The 26,292-nt window shown below is 37.2% G+C and overlaps 1 protein-coding gene across 1 annotated transcript in view; it reads left to right on the forward strand.

Annotated features, from left to right (window-relative positions):
* The window catches only part of LOC121294399 (unconventional myosin-IXAa-like), a 171,484-nt gene that overhangs the window by 104,024 nt on the left and 41,168 nt on the right, over positions 1-26,292 (forward strand). The window contains 5 exon segments of the mRNA XM_041218045.1: positions 3,743-3,832; positions 12,303-12,419; positions 15,356-15,490; positions 22,968-23,089; positions 25,860-26,001. Of these exon segments, the coding sequence (XP_041073979.1) occupies positions 3,743-3,832; positions 12,303-12,419; positions 15,356-15,490; positions 22,968-23,089; positions 25,860-26,001 (606 nt within the window).

Genomic DNA, 26,292 nt, shown 5'->3' on the forward strand with positions numbered 1-26,292 from the left:
ACATATTGCATCCATCTTGTACATACAGGGTGATTCATCATTCATGCAACATTGTCATTTTGCATGGCTTTCAATTCTACTTAAGTGTTGACATTATCGAACAACCTTCTAGTGGCCAAATGGTGCTTCTCAAAATGTCAGACATGTTTCCTTTCCTCCACCTACCCTCCAGTTTTCCTGACAATAGAGTTCTATGAATTCTGAATCGCCTTGTATAACAGCCACAATAGTTTTCTCTGCTGTGCGATAAGGTATGAATTGTATTTCTACATCACCTTTTAAAGGTTTGGTAATGAGTTATTAGAATAACTTTTAAGCCCTTTGTCCCTTATAAATCACATATGAGAAATCAACCAATCAGTTCCGTATTTGTCAGAAATCCTGTGCCATTTTATCTTTAAAAAGTAGTTCCTGGGTACAGGATACATTTTTATGATTTGTTATAAGTTATACACATTGTGCAGATTGTCTCTTTTATAAGAAACATCATTTTGCACAGTTTGAACAGCAAGAACCTCACCGCTACACAAAGTATTAATGTACACTTGTATATTTGTTTTCAAAGCCTAATTGTCATTTTCACTCTGTTAATTATAGTCTGGTGCATCAGGTATTAGGACCCCATCCTTATGTGGAACGCAGGTGTGGTTGTTAACATCTGCTGCACAGGAAGTGAATCTTCTGTATAGTGAGTTGCATAAATCAAAAACAACAACAAAATAATGCTGAAACCTGGTCACAAAATAGACTTCTGTAGTTTTTAAATCCAGTTTTTAAAAAGTTCTGATGGTTCCTGACCAATAGTTTAAAAAAATAATAGTAATCCCTGCAAATCCCTCAGATCAGCTAGAATACTTAATAAAATAGAATAAGATATGACAAGATGTATGCCAGTAGATATAATATATTTTCCAAAGTTTCTGTAACACAAGTATTCAATTTGCATGCAACATATAATTTAAGGATTATAATTATGTGATGCATTTGCCTCAATTACTCAGTCATAGGATTATAAACAAGCTGGGCTTTTTTGGTTTTGTCTTTTAACCGTGGAAAGATTTCGCTGTCTTCTCATGGGGTAGCTGTATGCGTTGGTTTAAAGCTTTGCATGAACAATGGGCCAGATTTATAAAGGAATTTCCAGATCTTTCCTATGCTCTAGTATTAGTAAAAAAAAAAAAAAATTAAGAAGTCCATTGCGATTTAAGAAAACTGCATAACCAACCAACTCGATTTTTTAAAATTCCAAATAAATAACTAAATTTAGCCCAAAGCACTGTAATGCAGTAGTGCTGCCCCTTTTATATCACTATAGTCGGGGCCCATAGCTGCAAGACCATGCTGTTTGTGTTCTGCCTTATAGCAAGTATGAAAGTGCTAGTGGACTGGCATTGTGGGGCATGCGTGAGATACCACCATGCCACTACAGTATATAACTGGTTCCGCAGTCTAAAGGGCTTGTATAGGGGGAACATTGTAAACCACTCAAATTTTAGAAGAACATGGTGTATTTTGAGTCACTGGTGTTAATTTAAACCTCCTTTAACAAGTTTCATGAAGTTTCAGTGAAAGAGTCAACCCAATACAAATAAGTTCCTCTAAAACTTTGAATGGTTCACCGAGCCCTATCTGTACACCAGCTCTTGAATATGCCCCTACTTCATTTTCACTTGATGTATTCAGTATGGGAACATTTTGTCACACTTCAGATGGTTCACTAAAAAGGTATGAAGACAGTATTCTGTCGCTTTTCAACTTGTGCATTATACTGTATGTCCTGTCAGTTCATTCTCCCTTTGATCCACATTCAGATGACTTCCAGTTCCCCTTTCACTCCTCCAGCTTGGGTTATCCAGCTCTCTGATCAAGAAGAATCAAGTGCTGTCTGGCTTCAGGTTGCAATGTGTTATAATTCTTGCAATGTGGATATTTGTGTGTGTGTGTCTTTATTTTAAAATGTGCCAAAAAAAAAAAAAAAAAAAAAAAAAAAACAGTAAATGAAATTACATTGCGAGCATTTTTATCGATATGAAATGAAAAATAAAATCGGTTTTATCATCAATAAAACAAAATTCCAAAGACCTGACTTGTAATAGAAAGCAGCTCGAGGGTACAAACAGATTTCTGCGCCGAGTCCACATGTTTAAACCTCTTCAGCAGAATGCTGGGGTTATTAGCCAAGTCTGAAAAGGATCTGCATCCAAAATCTGCTCTGATTACTGTAAGTATGATTCAATCTAAGGGTAGAAGTGCAAGTAATAGGATAAGGCTACCACACTGTTTTGCTTTGATGCTGGACCAACCATGCAAGTTAAACTGCAATCTGATTGCCAGAACTATGCGAGTGCCACGTACGTTTTTAAAATTCAATTTTATTTTTTTTTTTCTGGTGTTTGTGATCTGTATTCCAGACCTCAGTATGAAGTTATGGTACCAAAACTGGTGCATGGAAACCATGCTGTGATTCCAGAAATGTCAGTGACAGGGATGATATTTGAAGTTCTTTGACATCAGTCTTTTTATGTCTCGTACTTGTTTTCTGTCAACCTTACATCTAAGCCAAATTCTTTGTAACTGCTGTGTAATGCAGGTTTACGTATCCCGCACTGGAGAGGAAACCCCTGTACGACTGGGGCATGTGGTAGTGGAGGTGGTCATGCTTGTATATATCCTGAATAACCATGTATACAGTTATCATGAAACTTGGTATTAATAGTGTTTAGCATCAATTATTGAGTATCAGATTTTGGGGATAAAGGGGGGTGTCTATCTGTCTCTGAGTAAACAGTATCCAGAGCATTGGGTGCACAGTCATGCACGTTTAATACACACCAGTCTGACACTAGAGTATCAGCAATGGTAGCCCTGGCATCACATTTAATAAAGAAAACCAACGCAAACCCTCTCTACACTGTTTGGGATCAACATCCCCTAAACTGACTTACTTCTGGGCTCCCAGAGTCCCAGCCTTCTCACGGCAACTCCTGCCTCTTCAAACAGCTTTTTTCAAATGGCCTCAGCTGGGAAATGTCTTCACGAGCACCATCTTGGAGTGGAAGGGTTTCCTCTAGTAGTTCTTCGGAACAGACGCTCTCCTGTAAACGCAAGGACAGAGTTCTCTCAGTGCCCACCTGTGTAGCAATGGCGGTGCAGTAGCCCCGAGCTGTAGCGCAGACATTTTTTGAGCTTTGTGCAGCATCCCCGGGCACACCCCCCAGCCAATCTGGACCTCCCGATCAGCTCAGTGCCAGGAGAATAACATTGAATAATGACTAACATTGAATAAGAAAATATTTCCATGCTTTGGAAAACATTTCATAGGAGGCTGTGTGGTCCAGTGGTTAAAGAAATGGGCTTTTAACCAGGAGGTCCCTGGTTCAAATCCCAGCTCAGCCACTGACTCGCTGTGTGACCCCAAGCAAGTTGCTTGAGCGCCGTCTTTCAGGTGAGATGTTGTAAGTGACTCTGCAGCTGATACATAGTTCACACCCCGTAGTCTTGTCTCTTGTAAAGTGCTTTGTGATGGTGGTCCACTATGAAAGGCGCCCTGTAAAGATTATTATTGTACATGTATATGTTTTTTTTTTTTTTATTTTAAATATGTCACTGATAAATTCTAAAGTATGTGAGCTCAACTGAAAAGTGGGCTTACTGGTATACTGTAAGAGGACACCCTTATTGAATTAATGTACTGTACATTTAAAAAACCCTTTAAACTAGCATGTTTTTTTTCTTTTCACAGGTGAAGGAAGAGATGTTGTTTGACGCTCTCACTACCAGGAAGACGGTGACAGTGGGAGAGAGGCTCATCGTGCCTTATAGACTTTCTGAGGTAAGACTTTACATTTTGAACTTGTTGCAACACTGTATTGTTTACTGTCTGTGACCCCCAAACCACATTTGGAAGTAACTTTATTGTGAAAGGCACACTGTCTGAATGATTGTGAAGGAGCATGGATGCTAGAATTGCCTGACCCTGAAAGTCTTACTGTGATTCAATCCTTTGCACAATAGAATGAGGTACTATACTTCAATAAATTCTGTTAATCAACATCCATAGAAGTACTACTGTAAAAAAAGATATTTGACAAACGTTTTCAACAGAAGTCTTTATCAATGTGATGAGATATATTTATCTGTACTGCATGGATCTTTTGATGACTTAGTTTTAGGTATGCACTGTAGCTGATCCACAACTTTAAGCACTAATTGAAGACATTGGTAAACCTAAACGTAAACATTTTTTAGCTTTTACATATTTTCTGAAGATTGCTGTAATTCTTGCTGAAGGTTATATTTAAAAGTGGCATAACTGTGATTTCATAATTGATAGATTGCATTTTCAAGTTGTAAGAGCTTCAGGATTTCCGCATCTATGCCTTTTAAATGTGGTACAGATGTAACAAATATATGTATTGCAACTGCAATATAATCTATGAGGTTTTGCAAGAGCAACAGTGATATGTAATGCTCAGTGATTTACTGATTAACACAGTGCCAAAGATAAGCAAACTAAAAAAAATAATAGATTGATGGGGCTCTGGCTGACGCAGTGGTTATTTTGAACTTGTAGGTTTATGAGTGGCTGTCTTTGTATTCACATTAACAGTGTGTCTGCAGGGAAGACATAAAGCAGACCTGGCCCAGGCCCTTTCTACAACAGCTGGAATGAGGGGAAACTGTTTGTGGCAGGATGGTTTAGTGCTCAGATAGATTGCAGATTTGTAGATTTGTTTTAAGTATCTTCTGCATTGCGCATTGGGATTTTGAGGGAACACTGTCACCCTCCAGGTCTATAATATTATAAACTTAACGAGTTGGATAAAGGAGTTCTGCGAAACTCCAGCATGGAGGATAGTTTGGAAAAGAAAAGTGGATTGTACCACAGATTAGAAATATCTTGTCAAGTAAACAAGTTCAGTCTCTAACTAATGGGGTAACATTCATGCATACATTATATCTGTAACAGATGATTGTGAAACATTTTGGACATTTTGTTGGACAGATTATTGAGGGTTTCAGAATTTAGGTCAAGGTGGCTGGTTATTGGCAACAACTTGTTTGATTTTGATGAAACTATGCATGGATATTTTATTATGTTATGGTATTCTACAAGCTGTAATGTAGGTCATGAAATTATGGTGACCTGCTATTTCATGGCGAATGTGTTGTTTCTGTCCTCAAATATTAGGTAGACTTTATGGATTAGAGTAATTTTCAAAGCTCCTTACATTGAAAGTTTAAATAGTGTAAAACCACAGCTATTTCACTTTCAGATGCTGATTTATAATTTCAGTGCTGTGGAAGCTAGTTGTTCATGGAAAACTAACCTGTTTGTGTGAGTAATTATACATAGCTTCAACCAGTACAGTGTCAAAGCCTGATATCTCAGACACCATTAGAGGAGTTTGCATGGTTATATAAGCTTGACATGCCAAATATGCTGTTGCCCTCTTGAATGTGTTCCTCTTTGCTTAAAGATATTTAACACCTGAAACAAATAGAAACAACTGATATTAATAATTATACCTTGTAGTTTAGAGCAGTGTGCAATATTTTATGTCAGGTTGCTGGTACCTGATGACTTTAGTAACTTAAGAACATAAGAACATAAGAAAGTTTACAAATGAAAGGAGGCCATTCGGCCCATCTTGCTCGTTTGGTTGTTAGTAGCTTATTGATCCCAAAATCTCATCAAGCAGCTTCTTGAAGGATCCCAGGGTGTCAGCTTCAATAACATTAGTGGGGAGTTGATTCCAGACCCTCATGATTGTCTGTGTAAAAAAGTGCCTCCTATTTTCTGTTCTGAATGCCCCTTTGTCTAATCTCCATTTGTGACCCCTGGTCCTTGTTTCTTTTTTCAGGCTGAAAAAGTCCCTTGGCTCGACACTGTCAATACCTTTTAGAATTTTGAATGCTTGAATTAGGTCGCCACGCAAACGGTGTTATCTTTTGAAAGGAATTAGAAACTTTTGTCCCACCCCTATCAACTTGTTAATGTCAACAGCCTCCTGATCTCTGGGGAAGTATTTCTAGAATGTGCTGCCGATTCTACAGTGCATATGGGTCTTTTTTTCTGCACCGTCACACCGAAGAAAGTGCAGAAATCCTGGTTTTACCACCTTTCACTTCCCTACTCGTCAATGTCTTCATCACTCAGCAGAACACTTTCACGAATAAGCAAATCTAATTTCCCTGTTGTCAGTTCAGCAGTATGAGATGATCGGTAGTCTTTGCATGAAGGTTTGTGAGTGGAGCAGCGGCCAGCCTCTATACTTTATATACAGCAGAGTTGCCTTTCCAGTGGCCTCTCAGTTTTTCAGAATTCCTTTGGCTCTGTGAGATTTGGCTCATGACCCAGAAGCCGAAGCGTGTTTATGGAAGATCTAAGGCCGGCACGTATTGCTGTGCTCCAGCCCAGCCCTTGTGTTCCAAAGAGCGCCATTTAGAAACATTGAACTCTCTAATTCATCTGTTAAGAAAGCGTTGAGCTAGGAGGATTTAGTTTGCATCAGTCTTCATGGAAACAAACAGAAAAAACTTTGTGCAAATTCGTAACCCAGGGAAAGCTTACTCTGCTGTTTTTAGCAGATATGTTTCAACAATAGCTGTTGAAGAATCTTTAGGAATCACCTGAAGTTAATGCATGGATTATGCAATTTTTGTAATAATAGATTTGAAGAGTTGATACTGTTTATTAGATTAACTGTGATGTATGTATAGTCGATAACTGTGATTTGTTATTAAATAAATGTGTAAAAGTTATCAATTCTTCAATTCCATTATCACAATTACTTTGATTTAACAAGGCAGCTTTTATTAGGTACCATTCTTTATGCTGTCGGTTTATAGTGATCTACTGCAAAAAGTGAAACTCAGATATTGCAAGCAAAAAAGCAAAAAGTGACTTAAAACACTTGGCATGTTTTAAAGTATAGGTTATAAAATGTTCGTAAAAGGGGTGTTGTTTGCTGTTGGAATACGCCTCACTTGTTTTGAGAAGAATGGCTTGCCCTTTTGCTCATTGTAACGCCCTGTAAAACACTGAACTGCTTTGATGAAAGCATCTTTATTTTATTACATTTGTGCAAACAGTGCTTTTGTTGGTATTGGAGTGTTAGTACAGTATGTATGTATATTGGGAAACATCCTTAAAACAAATAAAACACACGAATATAAGTGATCCATTTAGTCTTTGGGAATGCAAGGAACTTATATGAAGAGACAAAACAAAAGTGATTTGTTTTGATTTTCCATTCCGGGAAGAGCTTTGTTTAAGTTTGGGTCCACAGTCGCAGTCAATGCACTGTTGCTGTCATCTTGGTCAGAATTTTTAGCCTTCTTAAAAAAGTAGTTCTTAACATAAGTTCCTTTTCATTGCATCTAGTGAGTGAATCAGTACAGGAGATGAGTCTTGTAACCGGGCTTGCCTGTTATGTCAGTTCTCTCTCGACTGCATCACTGCTGCCTATAGAAAATAGTACCAGACCAGAGTTCCAGCTCCACTACACCACTGGTTTCGATCCACCACTGTGTGGAGCATTAAAATAGCCCCCGTTGTGGCAATGGGTCACGGTGACAATGACAGCACTTGATCTGTATTTACAGTCATGGTGTGAGATGTTCTGCGTGTCACAGATACATTTCTATTAAGTTCTTTTTTTTCTATCTGGGAGGAAAAAAGTAAAATTTATTATACTGGAGCAAAGGCTTCATGATTTAAAAATGCCTTAACTCTTTCTCTTTTTGCTATGCTTATTCTATACATGCAGCACACAAATTAATCTCACACTTTTGTTTTGGAAATGTAACTGAAGTTATCGCCTGTACAATCCATTCACAGTTTTAAGTAAACAGGATTAACACAAAGTTTCCAAACTGAGTCATACCCAGACACAACTGACAAGCTATGTTAATAACTTCAGTTAAAGAAAAAAAAAAAGAAGTGTTACCAATTTTGGTGGTGCATTTGATTGGGATGAACAAAAAACACAATGTAATCTCAAAAACCTTGAGAAATTGTAATGGGGGTATTTAGGAATTTGGACGGTAGGAGGAATTAATGCAAATAATAATAATAATAATTTGGTACAAAATGTTCTCTTTAACTTGTTGTCTGTGCTCGAGTACGGTAGGGGCTTGTTTTGGAGGATTTTCCAAACTAAAGCAGGGTTGCTCTTATTGTTTATACAGAGCTTTAAGACTTGATGTACTGCAGGCTCTGGAATTCTCCTAAAAGATAAACCGACTCTTCCCGGACGCAGCAGTCCTATTATAAACCTATTAAAAATCAATAAAACATTTAGCTCAGTGGTTTATTAATTGTGTTCCAGGATTAGCATTCTTTACACTTACATTCCAAGCAATCGGTCTAGAAGAGAGGGTGCTTGCCAGCACATTAGACAAGCTGTAATATATGTATTCACTTCAAAGCAGAGCAGCCACTCCTAACTGAAAATAATACCCGCACATACAGTTTTAATAAGTACGCTGATGAAAGACGAAGAGTTTGATTTGATCAGATGAGACAGGACACAGGGGAACTCGAAATGCTAAATATATTCAGGTTTTAAAAGATGACGTGATCTCCTAATATTTCAAGTTTATTTAATGATCACAAGCAAAACCCAGAGAGTAATTAATCACTGAGCAAGAATGTTGTCCTTGGATGGGGTGCGTCCTTTTAACATCTCTGAGCCTTAGCACTGGGCATCGGTACACAATTACAGCTATTGTAGCAGACAAGAAATATGTGTTCAACTCCATTTTTGTCATTCACTGTTATGACAATAGCCATTTTAAGGGTGAAGGAAGTCACCCCCTCCCTTACTTTGTCAGCCCTAGAGCTCTTACTTTTATAAAAGGTATCAAAAGGACAATTCCCACAAACACTATTTATGTACCTGTGTTAAAAAATGTAACCAATATTGAAGTAATGTGTGGTATGTTGAAATACTAATGTATGATTCTGTAAGTCAAGTTCAGTTGTGGATATTATCCAAGAAAGATACACTTTTGAAGCAGTGGTTTTACCCCCCAGACACAGCCTTATAGAGTACATCTACCTTGGAGACCATTTGAGGTTGTGACATCATATATGCAGGTTGCTTGAACATGACCTTGACATTGACCTTGTATGGGTTTCATATTGAGTACAGGTGACATTTTAAGTTTCTGGGGGTATAGACTGTAAACGTAATATTTGGTACACAGCTGCGTGCTGTGATTTTATCAGTTCCATTACTGTTTCAGTGCTACATTGTTTTAACCACTGGCCATATCAGTGATGCAGACCACACGCTTTGAGATCCGAGTGTCTGAGTGTCTTTGCAGTTACAGACTGTGCTGTCCAGTAAATAAGAAGCATTTCACTGCCAGACTTTTAACCTCTGCCCATATCAATGATACTGACCTTTTCCTGTGTCTGTTTTACCTCATGATGGCATTCCCCTTACATTCTCTCCCAGGGATGCTTTGATTTTGTTCACTTTAGGATTGACATTCTGAAATCCCCAATGCAAAGTAATGCACCGCAAATGTTTTGAAGCTGTGCTCTTGTTTTGTCATTTGCCATCCATCCTTAGAAGAATGTTGGCCATGCAATAAAAACATTAAATATAGCCAACATGACCAAACAGCAGAGTAATTTGGCATGGCCATTTAAAATAATATAAGAAAGTTACTCAGAATTTCCCATATGCAATGCCCTCTTTTTATTAAAACTGTGCATAGCAGGCCAGTGTCCTGATAACAGCAGTACCTCCGATTGTTCTTTTCACGTGAAGTGCAGCTGCAGCCTTCTACCTTGACCTGTGTGGCCTTGTATTGAAAGGACAAGGGCCTGTAAGGTGACAATTTTTACTACAAGTGATGGCTGAAAACGAGAAACGATGGCTGAAAACTGTTGACAGATTCTTTCATGTGTATGTTTGGCCACTTTTTAGCTCATTTTTCCCCACCTAAAAATGTATCTCTACATAGGATTCAAGACAGTTAATTTCTACAAATATATGTATGGTAGTAGTTAAAGGGGAAACAACTTTCATAGTAAATACACTATTTCATTTTTGGCTGTTACTTGTAGGCATCTGTGACAGGATAGCCGCAGAGGGAAGACTCAGAGTTAGGAAAATGCAGTGAAACACAAAACTAAAAAGGCACACGGACCAAACAAAAAATACAAACACAAAACAAAAGGTTTCAAAAACACTGGAACAAAATAAATCAAATTAAACAAGTACTTATATATATATATATATATATATATATATATATATATATATATATATATATATATATATATATATATATATATATATATATACACACACACACACACTTTTGCAGGCCACACTCACTCTGTCTCTCCAAACCAAAACCACCCCAGACACACATACCACCTGGCTTTTATAGCCTGTGGCTGGAGCCCAATTAATCAATAATTAACAATTAAGGCTCCAGCCACATTCTCACATGTATTTGGCAGGGAGGAATTTAACCCCCTCCCTGCTGATCCAAAATAAACAAGAAACATAATGGAAATCATAATGAAAAACAATAGAAATTATAATATTTACACAAATTATAGGAGGCATGCTGGCACCCCATCACAGCATCTTTATAAACCATTATCCTTTATTAAGAGCCGTTGCGCACAATGTATTCTCATGATGGTGTTGCAGTTTTTAATGGTTGTTATTACGATTCCCTCACAATGAGGTTGAAGTGGCTTTTTTTAAAAAGTCTTATGCTCTCACACTGTGTATCACAAAATGGCATTGAAGATAAAAAAAAAAGTCCAAAAGCTGAAGTATATTTAATCTTATTCACACTCGCATGTACAATAAAATGATGGTTTGGTTGAAGTGGCTTTTGGAAAATGGCCCCTGGTCACTGCAAAGCAGATTATTGTGCCTTTCTGAGCTGGAAATGCATTATTTGTTATACTGTAATGTAGCAGAGAGAAATTGATTGCTTGAAAAATCTACAAGAAGCAGCAATATGCTCACTGGCCACTGTCTTCCTGGAAGTGTCTTTTTTTAATATTAATATTTAGCGCTAAAATTCAATAATGAAGCAGCATAACTCTGATTGCATGCATAAAAAAGTGAGGACATTGACAAAGCTTATTTTTAGTAGTGCAGTGTTTATTGAGTTTTTATAGATCAATAATGCCAGTTGTGTCTGATTTGCTGATGACTTAGGTGCCTGGACCACTGTTCCACGTCTTTCTGTAAAAGCATGCTTGGCATCAAGCATATATAAGGCCTGCCACCAGGCATAGTCAAGAACACAGTTGATGAGACATACCATGAAACCACTAGTTTGCTTTTTTTGGGGTGCAGTTTGCTTCACTAGATCAGTCTGTGTTTTTAAATGAGCAAGGCAGTTCAATAATTTACTGTGCATGTATTAGTGGTGTGAAATGATAACTAGCATTTCGTGGGCTGTTGACTTCAATAAGTGCTGCTTTCGTTCAGTCTATTTATCATACTGTATAAAACGTAATGGACTATTCATTGATCAAGGTGCATCTTGGGCTTGTTTCTCTGGGACTCTGTTACACAGACTTCATTAAAGGTCGTGAAGAAGCTCACCCTTCAGATTTTCAGTGGTTTTGTTTTCCACAGAAGGCTTCGTCCAGCAGCTGTCGTACAGTATTCTCTTTTTAATGTGTATTGTGTTAAGCTATGCTGACAGGAAAAGTGCGCTGGGCTTTAAGTTACAGTGCTGTTAAGATCCTTGTCTCTGCAAATCTGAATCCTGGATTGGAATCAGGACAAGGTGAAACCAATAGCTTTCTCTGTCATAAACATTTCAATATGAAATGGGCTCAGGCTGTCACCCCTTGTTCTGTGTTTCCATTTACAGTAAAACTTTGCTTTAAGGCCACCGCATAAAGTCATCTTCAATATTCAGAAAAGATTGACACTTTATTTTGGATATCCTGTTCTGTTGATCTGATGGTATCAAGTTGCATCAATACCTTTAGAAACCAGTGGTCTAAAATGAAAACTGGAAAATTAATACTAAATCCCAGCTTAAATATTAATCCTTTTTTTTTTCATGCTGTGGCTTTAAATCCGTTGATTTGTTTAGCAGGAGAAGATTGGGTGCAGGCTAGGAAATGTCTGTTTTTAGACTTGTTACAATATTCTACATTGTCTTATGACTAATCTCTTTGAATTGTAAGTGACCCTTGCTGTTAAAGGCATGGTGGGTGGGAGAACTATTAAAAAATGTATTAAATCATGGAAGGGGGATTGGTTTGGACTGATTGTCTGTGTGCATCTCTCTTATAGGCTGTGACAGTACGGGACTCCATGGCAAAGTCCCTGTACAGTGCGCTGTTTGACTGGATTGTGTTCAGAATCAACCATGCGCTTCTCAATACTCGGGACCTGGAGGAGAGTACAAAGGTAGGAGGGGAGCTGAACAAAATTTTACACGGACATTGGGTTTTAACGTCAAGTGTTTGTTTGTTCTTTTTACTGCATTATAAATAAGGGCTTGACGTTTTGGGGTTTTCTTTTTTGTCACTTGTCACTTGTTTTTACCTTCATATCTTGACAGATCCTGATTTCTGTTTCACTTAATTTTTATTTCAAAGGACACATTATATTAATTGCTCATCGCTGATTCTAATTGCATTTCATTCTTGCAGTCGCCTAGTTTATAGTTGTGCTTTTGTTATTTTCACTCGTTTAACAGTTGTGTTGAGTTGAGCTGAGTTGTCATTACAGATTTTCTTTTCAGCATGAAATACCGCTGATAGCAAGTCCGTAATTTAAAATATCATTCATTTTGTTGCAAATAAAAAATTATCTTAAACACAGTTTGTAATTAATCGTTTTCTCTTTATTAGGTTGCAGAGACAGCTTAACAGTGACTAATTAACATTTAAAGAAGGTATAGATTTGGAAAATAAAAACTGAACATTTCAAGCCATAATTATAATTCCCATATATTAAGTAAAAAGACTTATTACATCAGAAATCAAAACAATAAGAGACCCTCTAAACAGTGATAATTCACTTATATAATACATTAGGGCTTCTGTTTATGTATTCCAATTTTTTTTTTAATGTTTGTTTTTTAGAGATTTGTAGGCTTTAGTGTTTATCTGTGCTTTTAATATTAGTCCAAAAAGTGGATTGACCCTTTATTTCTGTAATGCCCTGTAGAACGTTGGTTTAATTTTTTTGGTTTCTTGATGTCTTATTAGCGTATATCGGTTAAAACCAGGAACCCTGAATGTGTTTAAATATGCACTCAGCCTGCCAAGAACACAAGAGAAGCTCGGTCAGTCTCAGCTTACTGGAAGCAATGTGTGACAAAGAAGTGTCCATCTTGCATACAAAATGCCATTTGCTCTTATAGGATTTTGGATGTAACATGGATACCCAATCTTTCACAAATTGCACTAAATGGGACCTTTTGTGACCTAAAGGGTATTTGGGATGTAAAATGTACTCTTTGTCTCAAATCAACCCACTCCGCAGAGTACCTGTGCTGGCAATCACCAAGTCAACATTTCCCTGGGTTTGCAAATGTTTTAAATTTCCACCAAAACTATCGTAATAAAGAAAACCAAATTAATCTGCATTGGTTGTCAATCAAGATTGAAGAAATGGAGATTTGGACGTGGGGTGAAGATTTGCCTTTTTGAAAAAGGCTGAGGGAATGGGGTGATGTAAAGTACCAACCAATTAGTGCATTTGAATGTCACTTTCGTCTAAAAGAATGTGTGTCCAATAACAGGTCCTCTGTGTGTGTATAGTTTGGTCAAAAAATAGGTATTATATAGCCGTCTCATTTTGTTTTTGCCGCACGTTTTTTACTGCATAACCAGGTAATTCCTTTAACAAAACATTCTGGTACCCTGAGGTGAGTGTGCCAACCCTTTTATATTAGTCTGTCACAGAAACTGACAGGTTATTACAGCCTAGGTGTGCCAAACAGCTGATGCGCTAAATCATTTATTTCTTCTTCTGTTGGTCTATTTATCAATATCAAACATGACATCCATAACAGATGACTTCATTTTATCTGCTGCTATTCTTTTATAGAAAATTAAGATAGAAGGGGACTAGTAAAGACAAGCCAGATTTTTTTCTAAACCTTAGATCGGTTGTAAATAATTCCTGCAGTTTAATTTGCAGTTTTTCTGGTCGACAGCTGGTGTGTATCTTTCTCTAGTTTTGTTTTATTAATTCTCACTGCCAAATTTTAACATCCATGGTGAAGGAATTAAAAGCCTGGAAAGACCACAACTGTCAAAGATGGGTCTGACTTTTCTTTTTTGTTACGAAGAGAAAGTTTGCGTCCCCAGCAGAGGGGGAAAAAAGTCAGCTACATCCGTCAGGCACATAAGTGTGTGACTGCAGTCCCCCTTTCAACCTCCTCTTTGGTCTTTTTAGCTCCAGATGCAGGCATTTGATGCTGTCATTGCATAGTTTCTACACTATGCTTCTAAAATTAGCAAACCTACAAATGGGAGAATTTTTTTTTTTATGTATTCCTGTTTTGGTGGTTGCTTTATGCTGCTCTTGTTTCTTGTCAACTTTTTAGCTGCAAATCATATCATTAAAACACTGACCAACTTGCCATAAGAATTTTCTGTTGACACTAAAAATAAAAATAGCAATGGATATAAACATTGATTTGTATGACAGGGATACCTTAGCACTTGTTCCTTCTCCTTTTGAGGGGCCTTCTGTGATACTTTCTACTCCCAACTACCATCTAGCTAGAAGAACCCTAGGGAGTTGCTAGGTTAAAGATAATTAAAGTGGTTTTCTACAAAATAAACCAAATTTAAAGTAATTGTAGCTAACAAAGTAATTATATAAATCTTATGTGTTTTTTACTTCCATTAGCTAAATAGGTGTCAAATGTACAGTTTTGAAAGTGACGCATGTTATAGCACACATGTATATTATAATATTATAATAAGGACATCTAGTATCTGGTGTGCATACTGATATGAAGGTACAGTAACTAGGAATATAAGGAAGTTATGTTAAGTTTCATACTTTCAAGTACATGTATAAAGTGCCCACAATCATACTGTATATTAATTAGAACCTGGTAGAAATTGAAAATCAGTTGCTCTTTTTAAATTTTTTATATATATTTTTTTTTTTACTATGTTGCTATATGCAGTCAAGACTATTGTTGTTCTGCTGACCCCGGTGATGTGGTCCAGTGGACTTTACTCCTACAGCTCCAGCTACAATACAAGATCTTGCAAGTGGCTGACAGTGTGGTAAATCTAGCCAGCAACGGCAACACGTAGTGATTTATAGGTACTAAACTTTTTAAAACAATCAATCTCGCTCCATCTCCTTCCCAGATCCTGTCGATCGGAGTTCTTGACATCTTTGGATTTGAAGACTACGAGAACAACAGTTTTGAACAGTTTTGCATTAACTTTGCCAACGAGCGCCTACAGCACTACTTTAACCAGCACATCTTCAATCTAGAGCAGGTAGGGGCTCTTTCTGCTTTGTAGGTGTCAGATGTTGCATTTGGGCGCTGATGCCTTGGCTGTGGTCTTGCTACTTGTCTGCCTGTTGGGGGTGGGAGGGGAGTAATTGCAGGTTTGCACCAGGGTTAATTCCTTATAAATTGCAAATCTGTGTAAGTTTACTAAATCAGATGTGTCGCTCAATCTTCTACATGCTAAAATACAATGGTTGATGGGCTTACCTTACACGCTGTTATGTTCTCTTATGCACCAGTTCTCTGAGCCGTTGTGACAGCCTAGCTCTGGCTGCTTTTCACTCTGGCCGAACCCTCTCGCCTTGGGCGTCAGAGCTGTCAAAGAGAGGAATGCTGTTCAGGGCTGTGTTTATGTGAGATGACATTCACAGTAATACTGTAATTGGTATATGCCAGAAGAATTACCTCTAAATGGATGATACTGAGGATCCACGAGTGTCTCTTTACTGGAGAAGCCGACTGATGGAGTCAATATGAGCCATGACTTTTAATTCAGCAGGAGTGCTACTCATAATAATAGGAGGCAGAGAGAGCTAGAGAGGGATTAGTCATATGAAGATAAACTAGCCGAGAGTCTGCTCTTTTTGCTTTTTTTTCAAATTGAAATTTAACTAATTATTTGGCCACCAAAACAAGATGTTGCATCTCATTAACAACATCCAGGAAAAAGTACTGCACGATTACCCACTGTGTATAGGTAACAAGTCTTACTCAATTCATAGTAAAACCAGGAATGGATCAAACCAATATGCAATGGGAATCTTATTTCCCTTGCTTCAGCTGATAAGTTGTAATGAGCAAGATGCATTCTGGTATCTTGAAGAGTCAGGTCATTAAAATAACTTCCATCTATCATCAGAAAGAGCTCCCCCACACCACCCTCTTCTGCATTGTGAAGGGCTCCCACAAACTCTCCAAAATTAGCAGATCAGATGTTCAGAGATAGAAGCACTTTTTAAATTCTTCACAATGATGTGAATTATAGTTCCTTTCTTCTGTGGATTGCTTTTTATTCTCCAAGTGAATGTAGCAGAATCAAACATAATTGGCTTCAACCAATGAGGATTATAATTCTCTTCATCTCTGTTGTATTGCTTTCATTGTAAATGTTCAATACACTCTTAATGACTGCAGGCAGCATAGATCATCATTTTGTAAAATTAGCACAATAGGTGCAGTATATGTCAGTAAGTTCTGTAATTATATTAGTCCCAGTCAGACGCAAGCAAAACTGAGACAAGTTCCCCTCTACCTCTCTATGTGCAGTGTTGTTTTGTTTTTATTTTTCACAGTTGGGCATGAAGGGCCCTTTTTAGTCTAATGAACGAACCAATTAGATTCCAGCTTGGTTGTCGTGGAGTTAGTGAGTCGGGCTGTGTTTCAGTTGCCCTACCAAGATAAAACACAGGGGGCACATTCATTCAAGTCTGACTGAGAGGAGGAAACTGTTCTGCCTCCAGCTCAAGCTGGCCTGTGAAGCTAAAGTTCCCTGTAGTTCCAAACCTTTGGACAGTAAATGCTAGTTCTACTTCCACTCACCTATTGGACCTGCATGTTGACCAGCTTGTTGAATTCAGAGGGCGGTGCGCAAGGTTATTAAATAAGAGTGCTTTTCATAGCTTATACCGTGTCTGCAGCTTCGGAAGCCACTCAAATCACAATCGCTTACATATGTAACATTATGTTAGATGATTTGAAAAATGTGTCGGATACATACATTTATGAGGTTCAACTTTTCTGAAGCAGCTCACTGATCAAAATAGCCTCTCATTAGATATTGCAGTTAATTTTCTGCATCTGTATTTTAAACCATCCTCTCTATTTGTCATCTCACAAAATTTCAACTTTCTAACTGGAACAAAATTAGACCCTTTTATAGAGTTATTCTTTCTGAACTACTATACAATAAAATTATTTAACCAACTGTACAGCCAACTCTGTAGCTTTTTAATATTGAATCTGCACAGGTACAGTAGATGGTGCCATTCAATGAAAAGATTTCCCTAGAGCAGGTTCACCACTCCTCTGTTTCCAAAAGGTCGACTATGTCATGCAGTGCAAATTAGGTCTCTAACGCCTGGCTTCACTAGTGTGTGTTGAGGCTACTCTTTCCAGAGTGTTTGTGTGTCAGTGTCAGTGGGGAATGGCACTGTATTGATTTTAGTCTGAAACTCTGTGTGACAATCCTATTTGAGCCCGGAGGTGTAAGTGTAGAAAGGCTGGGCAACAATGTGTTTACATGGACGCCAGAGAATATTCCCCCTCTAATGGAAGAAGGGCTTTTTTTATTGCAAGATTTCAGAGTAGGAGGAGCCAACATTTGAGTTGAAAGTTCACGGCATCACATGACTCCAAACAAAACCATAATGAACTCTCAAGCCATGGAAGGATCTGTGAGGACATTTAGATCTGTAGTGCAGGTAGAACTAATAGCTGAAAGGTTAAAATCTTGCATGACTTTCTGAAAAAATCAAAGAAATGGATATTCTTTACTGTATTTCCTTTCTCTATTCCAATGCCCAGCACCTGTTTCAGCTTTTTATAATGGCCAATTCGAATCAAGACATTACAGCACATCAACTAGTATCTTTTGGTGTTATCACTGATGTTTAATCATAAAAAGACATGATAGCTCTGTCAGTGATGTTTTCTTTTGTTGCTTAGAACCATCATTATCCTCTAGATCTAGAAGCTCTAGAAAGAATAAATGGAGCGATTTGCAAACATCATCAGCTATAACTGTTTAAAGTGTCAGTTAATTGTCTCTCCGATATTTCCAGCGTGTCTCCTGCATCGAGACTTTGATTTCCAGTAATGCAGACCAGCATTGATCTGCACTAAACTGTGAAGCTTTGCAGATCAGTAATATGCTGTGCTGCTGCATGTAGGACTAAGTGCCGGTTTACACAACTATATCAGCAAGTGTGGGTTGTTTTAATTCTGTAGTACATCGGAATGTGAGGGTTATCCTGTCTCTTTGAGAAGATTTGCTAAGACACAGGGGGTGTTGCTTTGGTTCAAGTGAAGGGTAAATAGAGTAATAGTGGTATTAAAAGTTATGACATTGAAAAGGATCCTGTGTTGCTGGCAAGTCGATCACACATCGGCATTCTGAGCTGGACCGGGTTCAACTACGTTCGGCATGTGTGCCATATGCAGCTCGTAAATGAACCGGGCTAAACTAGTATTTGGAAAGTCCTGACACTTCACTGGCTCATTATACTATAATGGAATTATTTTTAATTGTGGTATTGGGAGGTTACTGAGGTTCGTTCACTTTGTCGGACAGTTTCTGACAGATTTAAAGAGACTAGAATAGAACTGAATGTCGTCATTACAGGAAAAATTTGTAGCCTGTTGATGTTGGTCCAGTTTTGTGAAGTCTGGTCTGAGGTCAGCAGTATTAATGTGGTGCAACACTTGCTTATGGGAGTAGCTATAAACACAAACAAGCATTCACTCCCTGGAGGTGTTTTTTTGTTCCTGGACGTAATGATTTTATTTAGTAAAATAATCAGGTGTTTTAAGTTAGATATTTTTTAAAAGGTTTTAAAATATTAGATCAACAGTTTTTTTTGTTGTTGTTTTTTTTTTTTTAAAAGATAGATATCACAAACAGGGTGAATAAAAGAATTACACTATGTAACACAATTTTTGTTCCTGGGTAGTAAGTGTTATTTCCTAATTGCTTATGCCTCAAAAGTATAGAAAATGTCTGTTATTCCCCACAAACTTTGCTTTTGTGACCAGGACAGTGATATTTCAAAATATCACTATTTCCAATGGGAAAACGAACAAATGTGTGTCTTTTCGTTCACATAAAGTCAGAAAAAAACAACATATGAATCCAAATTAACATGTATTTATACTAAAGTAATACAAAAATGACTACAAAAGATTTAGAAGTGAGTAGTTTTTCGAGATTTACAATTATACTGTATTTACTTTATGAGAATGAAAAGACACACATTTTCCAATTTTCCCATTGGAAATAGTGATATTTTGAAATATCACTGTCCTGGTCACAAAAGCAAAGTTTGTGGGGAATAATAGCCATTTTCTATACTTTTGAGGCATAAGCAATTAGGAAATAACACTTACTACCCAGGAACAAAAAAAAATAAAAAAATATGTTACACGGTGTTATTAATGTGTTGCTTCCTAAATATAAACAGGGATTTGTCTAGTATTGAAAAAATCATCTTTTTCCTGTCTTAAATACTGCTGCAAATTAAGTATATGTTTTGCATTGGCTTCTGTTAAAAGCGATTGTTGAGAACCTGTTTTTTTTTGTAAACCTTAGCTCTAATCTTTAACGGAGCTAATTGATTCTATTTTTAGTATAGTGCTGTAAGCGTGTATCGGTTTTGCTCGCAGAGTGGCGTATGGTAAAGGTTTTAAAAGAAGAGGAAGTTTGTGTCGCTGGAACTATCTTTGTAGTGCTGTACAGTAGAGGAGTGCATTAAGCCGTGTTAGATTAATGAAGTCCCTTCACCTTTCTGTGAGGTTTGGAATCAGTCTGATTGGCTATGACTGCAATTTCCCAAATACACAAATCATGTTATGTCTTGTAAGATGCCTTCACCTCAGGAGCTGCTCTGCAATCCTAGTTGTCTTCCATAGATAGGCAGTCAACTAGAACAAAAAAGCAGTTCATGAACTCCCTGTCAAAGCAACGTAATACAGGCTTAAATAGTAAGAATGATTGCAAACACCATACAAACGGAACATTGAAGTTCAATATTAGAAGGAGGTGGTTACCTGAGATTCTCGTTGTTTTGTTGTTTTGGTGGGTGGCCTTTGTGCACATGTGTTTCATTCCAAAGACAGCCTCATCCCCATTCTGAAGTAACGTTTCACAGGATAACATCCAAACAGGCCAAAACCACACAGACTCACACAAACCAACCATGTTTGGTTTTGTTTTATTATTTTTCTGTGTGTTGGCATTCGCATTGCAGGAAATATTAAACCATGCTATGAATGAGATATAAAAAATGTCTTAACAAGGCTATACTTAGCAGCAAAAAACCCAAAAGAAAACAAACACAACACAATTTGGGTTTTTCTTCATTGTTTTAAATTCAATAGTAAATGGTAAATTTAGAAATTAAAAAACTTAAACCTTTGGACATTGAGAGACTTTTGGTCAAAACTTTTCTCATAGAATTTACTTCTAGTATTTCAAAATTCAAATATACCAAAAACAAAACAAAGAAAAAACATACTGAAGCTATGAAGACTCTAGCTCAGTGAACCTCAATTCTGTTTCTGTTTCTAGATAAGGTTTGCTTTACATAAGTTGAGATGCTGAGGAGATGTATTTCCTGTAAAGTACCAGTAAGCTAACACTTTGAATTAAAGTTTCAATGAATTTCTTTATTTATTCCTAATTCTGTTTAATATTGGATAAAGAAATGCATTACAAGTAGCAGACAAGGGGTTGAATTACGATGATTTAAACTGTGTCAAGTGTACACTAAAATTATTCCAAATATGACATTTTATTTAGTGTATTCCTTCCAAAATTTCAGGGAGTACCTTTTGTTTGTATATTATTGATTGAATTGCTGGTAAAAGAATGAATCAGGAATTCAAGTCTACACTTTCTCTGCACTACAGTAGGGGTTTACAATGAGACTGGGAAGTGAAGTTTTATATAGGCCATACATGCTTAATCCTTAAGTGGCCTCCAATGGTAAAATACCAATTTAAACATTTTAGCTTACATTACTTCAAAGGAAGCATTACAACCCAAACATTAACATCACCCAGTTGACTTATTTCTGTGTAATTTAGCTTCTTATGTAAATCAACCACATGCCCTATTAGGTGAAGTGCTCTCATTTTTTATTAAACATCTGCATCCTTTACATTTGGGATTGGAAATAAAAAGACGAACATGTTTGTCCAGCTGAGTGTTTTTTTTTTTTTTCAGTGCTGTCGATTTTATTAAATTCTGGCAGGATTATTTATTATTTTATTGTTCCATTTCTTTCTTTTCCCAGCAATTCTAGGAAATACACAAAAAAAAAAGAAGCCATGGAAATGTTAAGAATGCCTTTCATAATATTACACCTCTGAGGATTCGGAAAGGTTGCTTCAGTATATGAAAAACACATTACTAGGCTGTTCTCTTGGACAGCTTCCAAAGACACTGGCCCTGGTTTAGAAAACCCTTCAAGAATAGGGCTGGGTTTTTGAAGTGAAGTCATACTTCACAGTTATTGTTTTTACCCCAAATAGGCCTTGTTTGCATGGCTTGTACAGCAAAAGAACTTCCAGAGGCTTAGTTTTTACAAAGGAATCAATTACTTACAGAGCTCACTGACCCATGCAGTCTATATATATCCAACTCTTCTGTAATACGCCCTCCAAACAGAGGCTTACATTTACGGAATTGTATGAATGAAACGCATCTTTCCTGAAAATGAGTTTCGACTCAGGGAGTGTTATCCTATCTATTTAATTATGTCTTGGTTTGCTAACTGTGTATGTATACAAAACCTGTAACTACCTGAATATTAAGTAAAGCAGACAAATTTTTTTGCCTCTTTAATTTCAGTCTTCTAATTGTATCTCTTATTTTATGATTGAGTGTTTGTGGATATGGATGAATGAATGATTCAGTGATTTCCAAACTGTCTCTACACCACCACAGGTGTTTCCATTAGCAATTTGTCCTAATGTTATTACCGTAGAAAGTAATTCTGTGTTTCTGAATAAAAAAAATAAAGATTAGTTCCAAGGCTACAGTATGCAGTCCTGCAGGCATTATTTGACTTAGGCATTCAGTCTAGCTGCAAGATCCTGAAAGCTGTGTAGTGCACTCTGCTGGAAAAGAACGCTTTTATATACAGTATGTAGAGTGTATGCAGTGCTTTCACAACAGCTTTGATTTGGATATAACTGAGCTAGCAGGTGGCATTATTAACCTCCCGCTGCTGCAGTTAGAAGTGGCAGAAACCTACCTGCTTAATGCAGAGTGACTGATTGACAAGAAGGACTCCTGTGTGCTTGAAAATGAAACTGCCATTTCAAACCACTCCGAGCAGCATAATGCCTAGAAAGAGAAATAACCAATAATTAACCCCTATTGCAATCACAGACCATGATGCTTTTTACTTGGTTTCAAAATAATGAGGGATTATCAAGAACTTGCATTGAGGGCTTCAATGAATACTTTATCCTTCTCACCCATGACATGAAGTGATATTAAACATGAACACGCAAGTGCTTAGCGCTACATCCGAGAATAAGGAATAAGCATTGTGTTATTAAAGGATTAATTCAAGTTCATATTTGCCTATGTTTTTTGTTTTTTTCTCTCTCTCTGTCATTCCTTTATTGAAATAGACACTTTGTGGTTAGTTTGTGTCTTGGAGACAAGTCTCATACAGCAAGTCATCCATGTTAATGTGGAAATGGAAAGTAACTCCTGTCTGGTATGCTATCCCCTACAGGAAGAATACCGATCTGAAGGTATCAGCTGGCACAATATTGACTACATTGACAACACTGGCTGCATCAACCTCATCAGTAAGAAGCCAACTGCATTGTTCCACCTGCTGGACGAAGAGTGCAAGTGAGTGTGAATGAAGGACTGGAGACAGTAAAAGACGCAGAGAGTAAATGTGTGAAACGAACCATTTTATATTAACCGTGCTGAAAGCTGAACTTGAGTGGGGAGGGGTGTTTTACAGTGCTTTGTATTAGATAATGGTAGACCACTAATCTTTTTCAACAGCTGAGCAACCAAGCCACTAAATTGAATATTACCACATTCGGTATATAAAAAATGTGCTATATGAGGGAAGAAGAAAAAAGAGATATGTAGTAGAAAGGAAATATCTATTTTTTCCACCTGCAAGTTTTGCCATATCCAGAACTGAGTTAGCTTTTTAATGAAGCTGACAAAGTTTACAATGTTATTGATAGGAAGTAGCGAGTGCAGAGCTGTTTTGTTGTGGTTTTTTAAAAGCTGCCACAACAAAGAGAGCTTCAGGGTTGAAAGAATATCTCTACAAAAGCTAAGTGCAGTCGGGGAATTTGACTTGTGCTTGGAATTGTAGTTTGTTATGGATTCAATCTGAAACAGTTTTCAACTCTTTCTTTCCCTGTTCTGTTGTTATTGCATTTTCCAGTGGGGCAGTATTTATGTGTTTTCAATTGATGGCTTGAGTAGTTTTCATTTCAACCATTTGAGTCCATGTACACTGAATGGTCTGAAATGTACAGTAAAGAGGACATCTGAATCAGTTTGTTCTGTTTAAGAAACACTTAAAACTAGTTTACTTTTATAATCAACAATTTACTACTCAGGGTAAGTGATTACCAATGTCAATTGATCCCATTTTGCAGTTACACAGTCTTTAATCTTAGATCTGGCAGTCCGCATGAAACTTTCTATGTCAATGCTTTCCCCTTTTTTTTTTTTTTTTTTTTTTTTTTTTTTTGATTAATGGCTAACAGTAAAGAAACTCCTGCATGCACACGCACTGGGTGTTTCACTAAAAAGGCATATTTATTGGAATGGTTACTAGAAGCATGAGCAATCAAACTGATGTCATCTTTGGTCTTGCACACTAGTGTGTATCATGCAAGAAATAATTTTTAAAAAGTTCTGACCTTATGTTGACACTGTTGTTAGCCTCCCTGTACTTTTTTAAATGAATCTAGTTTATGGTTAACAGTTATTTTAATTAATCTATAACTGTAAACATGCAATCATATGACTCTCAGTAGCACTAGAAGAAAATTGCTAGTGCTTGTATAGTAAGCTTGGAAAAAGGCATGTATGTAAAAATACCATTTTCATGATGAACTTGGATAAGGATATTTCTATGATACACACTTTACAGGTACTGAAAAAGTCCAATGCAAATTTAGTATAGGTTTTCTGTTCTGAATTTTTTTTATTTTTTTTATAGAGCAACTTGGTACAGGTATGAATTCTCACCAGAATTTTAATGACAAACAGAAACTGAGACACAAAGTGATTCAAACAAGAAGAATACATTCGAGATGAATAAATTAATTTAAGATGAAGATAAATTACATGCAACTTTTAAATTGAGAAAGAGGCTGTTTATCTTTTTGTCAAATCTTGTTGTTTTGGTGTGACGTATCCATAATAATTTTGTTGTCTTTGCGTGTTCACTTGCTTGGTACCTGTACAGCAGACAAAGACCTAGAGCTGCTGTATGTTTCTGTTCAGTACTACACAATTATTTCACTCATGTTGTGGGATACATAACCTTTTATGTCGGTGTGCTACCTGCCTAGTTCACTTGTGTTTTGTTTTTGTTTCCTCAATCGTTTTCCATTATTATAGAGTTAACAGAACAGTAAACTATAGAAGCACAAGCAAAGGATGTTGCAGTGTAGCTGGGGAATGTGATTTTTCAAGTACACCTTTAAGACATTATCAGTGACATACACTGGAGCAGATTCAATGAGAAACACGTGCTCCCTCTCCAGTGTTCCTTTTTATGTCAACCTAGTTCAGCAGAAAGATCCATTACGATGCAGCAAGGCTTTACAAATACATCATATGAAATCACAGCTAGTGCAGCAGAACTTCTTTTTTGTAACTGGAGAGCAGCTCCTGGTTATGAGCTCATGAGCTGATCTTCAGTAATAGTTGCCTTCCATGGACATATCTAAGGTAGGCTAGGTAAGCCAGTGTCTTTGTATTAGTAGGCTCCAGCACCCTCTAGTGCACATCAGCGTATTCTCAGCAAAACAAAAGGAAACTTAATGGAAAGTGGCAGATCAATAGATGGTGCTGGTTGGCTCATCTAACCTATTTTACATAGATTTCAAAATTTCAACTAACTCTGGAAAGAAGCTCCTGAAATCATATGCAAGTGCAAGAAAGTAACATGCAATAAGGAAAAAAAAAACTGAAGAATTTAATGTGACTTTGTCTTTAAACAGCATTGCTTAACTGAGCAAAAAATAACATTTGTTTAAGTTGAAATACAAAAAAAGCACATTTTATACATTTGAGTAAATGTACTTTAAATTCAGGCTTAAAAACAACCCCCAATGTATTCATATTAAACTGTGATACTCTGTGTAGGAATTGCACGGGCTTTCGGCCAAACAGTTCTAGAATCTTATACCAAGAGACAGGATAAATATTAACTTGTCATAAAAAGCCATTGATTTATTTTATTTGCAATTGCCGAAAAGATCTGCAAGTAGAAGCTAGTGTGAAAGAAACATGTTGCCGGCCTCAGGCCATTTACTGCTTTTCATTTAGTTTTCTGTTACTGTAGTTCAGTATAATGTTTTTAACCTAAAACTAATAATGTCTCATTTTATTTATTTGTTCCCCTCCACCACCTTAGTTTCCCACAAGCTTCGAACCAGACCCTCTTGGACAAGTTCAAGCGGCAGCATGAGGGAAACAGTTACATCGAGTTCCCTGCTGTTATGGAGCCAGCTTTTATCATCAGGCACTACGCCGGCAAGGTCAAATACGGAGTGAAGGTCAGTAGCTACACCTTGATCTGGTTCAAGAAAGGCTTGATTAATAGGGGTGGATGTGGCGCAGCGAGCTCTGCTCTGCTGTTTACCACTGAAAGCCTAGTTGAGAACTAGTGATGATTTCAACCTAAATCATAGTGAGCATTAGTCCATATAATGCAACAACCACTGCACAATCTTGGTACAACGTGTCAGTCTCTGCTTGAAGGCTCAGGACTGTGGTAAGGGGTGTTCCGGTCTTTTAGATGCACACACTCGCAATGTAGAAGACTAAATTAAACAGTACAGTATTAC

Source organism: Polyodon spathula, chromosome 19, assembly GCF_017654505.1.
Source record: "Polyodon spathula isolate WHYD16114869_AA chromosome 19, ASM1765450v1, whole genome shotgun sequence".
In the NCBI taxonomy this organism is placed as follows: domain Eukaryota; kingdom Metazoa; phylum Chordata; class Actinopteri; order Acipenseriformes; family Polyodontidae; genus Polyodon; species Polyodon spathula.